The following is a 5,688-nucleotide window of genomic DNA, read 5'->3' on the forward strand; positions in this document are numbered from 1 at the left end:
CGGTTATTGGTGACGGTAATAATTTTGTATAGGATATTCTTTGTTTTGGAATACTCTCTGTGAAAACTCCGATATATAAATCATGTGTATATACTTTGAGAAATCATGTTTGGTGGATACTATTTAATAAAATAAAATGTTATTGGTATTTATTTTATGTATTTAAATAATAATTTAAAATTGGTTAAAGTTTGAAATGAAGTGTATGATTGTAAGTGTTTAGTGAAAGGAATGTGAAAGGAATGTGAAAGGGTTTGTGCTGATGTGGCGCTGATGTGAAAAAGAGAAGTTCAGTGAAAGAAGTATATGATTGTATGTGGCCTTGGGTTCAATTGTAGTTGTGAGCTGTTTCTAATTGAACTAGTCTATGGCGTTTGTGGTAGTTATCACTTGAATAAAATAGGGACCTGCGGCTTTGATGCAGATTAGAGAATGGGATGTGATCTGTTCCATCGTTATATTGTATTCGATTAACTAGCTTTTCCTCTTGATGTTTGGGCGTTCGTATTGTTTTTTTTTTTCTTTTTTTTTAACCTGGGTATCCAAACGGTCAACTTGACTAATCCCAGGGCGACTACCCGCTACGCGAGCAGCCCGGAGTCATTGCAGGCGAAGTCAACTTGACTAATCCCAGGGCGACTACCCGCTACGCGAGCAGCCCGGAGTCATTGCAGGCGAACCTCCATTGCCATGAGTGGATAACTGTGGGTGCCTGGAATCGAACCCTTGACCTCCACTATGAGTATTGTTTAACATGATGTGTTTGAGTATCTTGATGTCATTTTGTATTGCCTTCTGACCTCGTATAGTTATTATCAAGTTGTCACAGGTTAATGATCCATACGTTGGATCAAAGTGCATTCGCCGATCTACATAAAAGTTAAAAACGCAAACTCAAACTCAAATTAGATATATACAAACTTAAACATGTGGTGGGGCCCTAAGATTCTCGTGAGAGGTCTCAAGTGAAAATCTTGTGGTGACCAAAGAAGGGTACGGAAACAGCCACAAATTGAGCATATATATTACTTTCGCCCTCCCGGCTAACCAGAACTTAGAGAACCACATCACTATTAGTAAAATTAAGTTGATATACGCACCCTAAATAGTAAAGATAACTTCTGCTGAACTAAAGTCAAACAAATCATAACATAATTCAATTTAAGCTTCACATATCAATTAGAAATGTTGCCTTGTGAGCACATATATTCACAAAATCATGGCTAATCACTTTAGAAATAGCCTGCAAATCTTGTTTACATGAACAAATCTTTCCTCAGATTACACTTTGTTCCATTTCGCATCAACGGAACTTCAACCAACTGGTTCAAAATCCCAACAACCAGTTTGCAAGACCCGTGTTCAATCCATCTTTCCAGTAACCCGCGGGGTAACAAATGAAAAAATACCACAAAAACTAATCTTTACCCGTCGATTTAGATCTTTCTTTCGTTTAAAAAAGTAGACGTCGAAGATGATGCCTTGGTGAATCTAGCACTCCTTTCATCTTGTTCACCACCAAAAAGACGTGCGCTCCAGTTTCCTGACCTTTGGACTAACCGAGACGGGACTTGGTCACTATCTTCCCCACCCGATGCATCGTAACCGTCACTAGTTGATCTCGACAACGGCATGAGTCCTGGTTTCTCGTGGGGCACGAACCCCGTGAGTTTCCCAGTCTCTTCGGCTCCAGAAGATATCCTAACCGGGTGAATATCAGGTGAGTCCAAGCTGCTACTATCAGGGGACGAAGTCATGGGCCGAAAAACGCTACGGGCCTCGAGCTGCAAGGGAACTAAACTTGACAAATCGCCACCTGTCATCATCCTATCGTTTCTTACATTATGGTTTATCGGTGGATGTTCGACGGGCTGCGAATGTTCCGGAAGACGGATCCTTTTGCTTCCTCGTCTTCGGTTATTGTCAAGCCTCGAGAATAATCGACGTTCGCTGCTTCCAAGACTGCTGTCTCTTTGGAGCCCATACGGGCCCGGGCCTGCGCCCATTTGTTGGCCTTCTTTTCTCGAAACGGGTACCAGGATTTTGGACTTCTTTCGAGCTTCTGCTGCAGCTTTGGATACCTCCTCTGCATTCAAACGGGCCAACGCCCACGGGCTGATCTTAACAGGTGCGGGATTCTTTTTCTTAATGGGCTCCTCCACTGTTTTTTTCCCCAGTGAGCTAACAGAACCAGTATCAGTCGGGACCACATCGTACTGCAAAAAGATTTCATACAGCAGTTTTACTTCTGAACGGGTCAAATCATAGAAATAGTTTTATCTATGGTAATATGTTAAAAAAGGAAATACCTGATCTTCAACGAACAAACGAGGGGGTGTACACCAAGCACCTTGACGGAAATTATTGAATGAGCTGGCGCTGCTTAAACCAGTGATAGAGCTTGCCGGTGACATTTGAGGACTTTGTTGACCACCTATTCCTTGTTGTTCTTGCTCTCTCAATGCTATGATATAATCGTACGTGCTGATTCCCTGTCACATGATAAATTTTATATCTAAATCAAATAATTGTCGTTTACTTTCCACTTAATATCTGTTTGTTTCCGTACACCTATTCATTCGGTAAGTAAAATAGTTGTTTCTTTGTCACTTAATCTGTTACTTAATCTGAAAAAATGTCTGTTTCTAGAAGACATAGAATCAGTGGCAAATGGAGAGAGGACTTGATAGAAAACAAAAAAGTAAACATCCCCTTGGTATATTTTTCAGAGAATATCAAAAAAATTCATTAAATTTTTTAAGGATTTTTTAAGTGACATGCTATCATTAAGGTGCATAAATATATTGTACATTGAATAACCGTCACCAAAAGGGTAATATTAACCGCTATGCACGATACACTTATCAGTATTAACGACGACCCTAAGGGTTGTCGTTAGAAAAATCTATATATTAATTGAGATGTGAAGCGTACCTTCTTTATGAGAAGAATATGGAAGAAGAAAAGTTGAACGAGTGGTAGTGTTGCGATCATAGCCAAAATAGTGCACACCGCCTGTCACATTTAGAGATTGGCCATATTAGGCAAACCCGTCACATGAAATTCAACAGTTTTTTCTTCAAAAGTTTTTTCTCGGTTTTCAATAAGTTAAAGCATAGTAAAATACACACCACAACTATAACGTAAGGCACCAACGAGAAGCTGCTTCCTAGCTTGGAAGCAATGTCTACACTAAATCTCTTGTGATCGAGAAAACAGCATATCAACACCACAATCCCAGTTACCCACTGAAGTATAAGCTGCAATAACAAAGAATAACACATATCAGAGTTGACTATATGCACTGGTTTAATAAAACCCCGATTACACCCAATTTATCCCTGATTACTGCTTTTCAAGAACAGACCGATACGATTTTCCAAAATCGGTTTAAGTAATTGGTCAACGTCGGTTAATGGCTTCAAAATTGAATTTGTTGGTCAAAGTCAAAATTGATCAACATTTTAATATGAAAAAGTAACATAGAAATAACAATACTTTATCTTACCAGGAGAAGAGCTGAGACCATAAGAGTAAAGAACTTTCGGTAGTTTTTCTTGCCTACACAATTATTCAGCCACTGCAAAAAACGTTGTAAAAAAATATATGAATCAAATGTCTTCTCCTAAAAGCAAAAAAAACGTTCACACGTTATTATAGTTCTTGCTTACCCTGCAATGATGATCGAATCGATTGACACATTTGTCACAAACTCTACAATGTTTACTGTACTTGTAAACCTGATAATAATAAATCATTTATATGCATTACATTCTAAGTGTACAAGTCCAAGTAGATAATCCCTATTTTTTTCTGTAGAGTCAAAAAAAGAAAATTAACCTCAACTTCACACAAACTACAGTAGAACATGCCATCTTCGCTCGTTTGAAGTTCAGACGATTCCTCGTTTGAATTCGAGCAATGACACATTAAAGCACAAGGAGCCAAAACCGCCATAAACAATGATGGTCTTGACACGTCGTTTTCAGTTCCAGACACATTATCTTCGGTTCTTGAATGTTGATTCTTTGAGTTCTTAACTGAATGTTTCTCACTACCATTTGCAGCATTCGCATCGTGCATCGATGATGTCGATTCTCCACCAAGTTTAGATTCTTTAACTCTATGACCCATTTTGTTGTTGTGGTTGTTGGGTGTTTTAACATACTTTTTCGATTTGAACACACCCGGATCTGCTGGATCCGCACCCGCACACCATATATACAAACCAAATGCAGATATAATCTAACAAAATCATTCACAATCAGTTTACTTTACAATTGAAATCACATTATATAAACACATAATTCTAAGACATAGATCTCTGATAATATAATGACCTAATAATATAGATAAGACCCATTTAGAATAACATATAATCATTTGGATAAGCACAAAATAAGACACAGATCTCAGATATTTAGCAGCAAATTTCAAAAAAAAAAAAAAACAATAAAGATTAATAATTAAGAGCTTACAAGTGGAGTGTAGATCCCCATTACAATATACTGATACATCTTTTTACCAACAAAAGGAGCAAAAAATACATAGAAACCAAAACCCAAGGCCAAGAACACAGAAACAGCTACCACCTGCAAAGATTTATGGAAAAATAAGCTACCAAATAGTACAATTTCAAAAGAGTACAAATATATTAATATTTACACACCTGAAGAGGATGATAGGGAAGTTGCCATCCATGTCTCCTCATTTTTGCACTAATGTTGAGATTAGCAAATATATCTTTCTGGGTGTGTGAGTATATTGCAAAAAGACTTGAACTTTGTAGTTTATTTTAAAATTTTGATAATTTTTTAAGTTGGGTTAAAAATCCTCCTTCAATTTCACTCATTTTACCAATGGTTCATCAGAGAACCAAAGATTTAGTGAAAGAAAATGAAAAAAGAAATAGAATAATAACTAACAAATTATGAATAGTGGGTAAATGTACTTAACTACATATCTTTGTTTTGTGGGATGTTGGTGTTCTTGAAAGATGAAATTTGCTACAAAAAAAAAAAAAATGTGTGATTTACTCAATCTTAGTGAAGAGAAATATATGGGTCTTTTCTTGATTCTTGGTGAGAGAGAGAGAGAGAGAAGGGAGAGCAAAAGGACAGTAATAAGGAACTGTGTTTTTTTCTTTTTCAAGATTGTGTAATGACAAAATTACCCCTTGCCTTGTTTCGTTTTCAGTTTTGTTGGCATTGTTCCCCTTTTTTGAAGGGCAAATCATGTGTTAGAACAGGTCAGTAGCAGGCCAGTTGTACATTTCTGCTTTTGGATTCACTTTCACTATATACAATACAACTTGTATTTAAAGCTTCCTTTATCACCTCTTTTACTCCTTTCACTTTCTTCTATATTATCTCTATATGTTTTTGTCTATTTTCTATAGATAATTATGATATGAATTATATTTTCCTCTTTCGAATCTAAAAACCATAATACTAGATTATAACCAAAATCCTGCATATATGGCGTTAATAACACACCCCTTATCACAACTACTGAATAAACAACCCTAAAGTTTTCAATTAAAAGACAATGATTAATTACATTGTCAACAATGGCGAACCTAAGAGCATACTGTATCCGGCTTTCATGTCACCGTCCACCACCAAAACCGCACCGAAATAGATACCGCCGCGGCTCCATTCCACCGTCCCCTCCCATAGTCGCTAAACC

The 5,688-nt window shown here is 37.2% G+C and overlaps 1 protein-coding gene across 1 annotated transcript; it reads right to left on the reverse strand.

The window, feature by feature from the left end:
- Positions 1 to 1,172: 1,172 nt before the first annotated feature.
- On the reverse strand, positions 1,173 to 5,014 carry LOC139872633 (probable protein S-acyltransferase 22). Its single transcript, XM_071860546.1, has 9 exons — positions 4,670 to 5,014; positions 4,479 to 4,592; positions 3,841 to 4,245; positions 3,672 to 3,740; positions 3,509 to 3,580; positions 3,132 to 3,260; positions 2,935 to 3,015; positions 2,310 to 2,492; positions 1,173 to 2,216 (listed from the first exon to the last, which is right to left on the reverse strand). Exons 1-9 carry the CDS (start codon positions 4,709 to 4,711, stop codon positions 1,437 to 1,439), a joined length of 1,875 nt encoding a protein of 624 aa, XP_071716647.1. The 5' UTR covers positions 4,712 to 5,014; the 3' UTR covers positions 1,173 to 1,436.
- Positions 5,015 to 5,688: the final 674 nt, after the last annotated feature.

Source organism: Rutidosis leptorrhynchoides, chromosome 10 (genome assembly GCF_046630445.1).
Source record: "Rutidosis leptorrhynchoides isolate AG116_Rl617_1_P2 chromosome 10, CSIRO_AGI_Rlap_v1, whole genome shotgun sequence".
Classification (NCBI taxonomy): domain Eukaryota; kingdom Viridiplantae; phylum Streptophyta; class Magnoliopsida; order Asterales; family Asteraceae; genus Rutidosis; species Rutidosis leptorrhynchoides.

Bases quoted from the DNA above. Each gene is read 5' to 3' on its own strand.
- LOC139872633 (XM_071860546.1), bottom strand. From the start codon at position 4,711: ATGAGGAGACATGGATGGCAACTTCCCTATCATCCTCTTCAG. The intron at 4,246-4,478 runs GTAAGCTCTTAA...TGATTTTGTTAG, and splicing joins TGGGGATCTACACTCCACTT to ATTATATCTGCATTTGGTTT. The intron at 2,217-2,309 runs GTATTTCCTTTT...ATCTTTTTGCAG, and splicing joins GTTTGTTCGTTGAAGATCAG to TACGATGTGGTCCCGACTGA.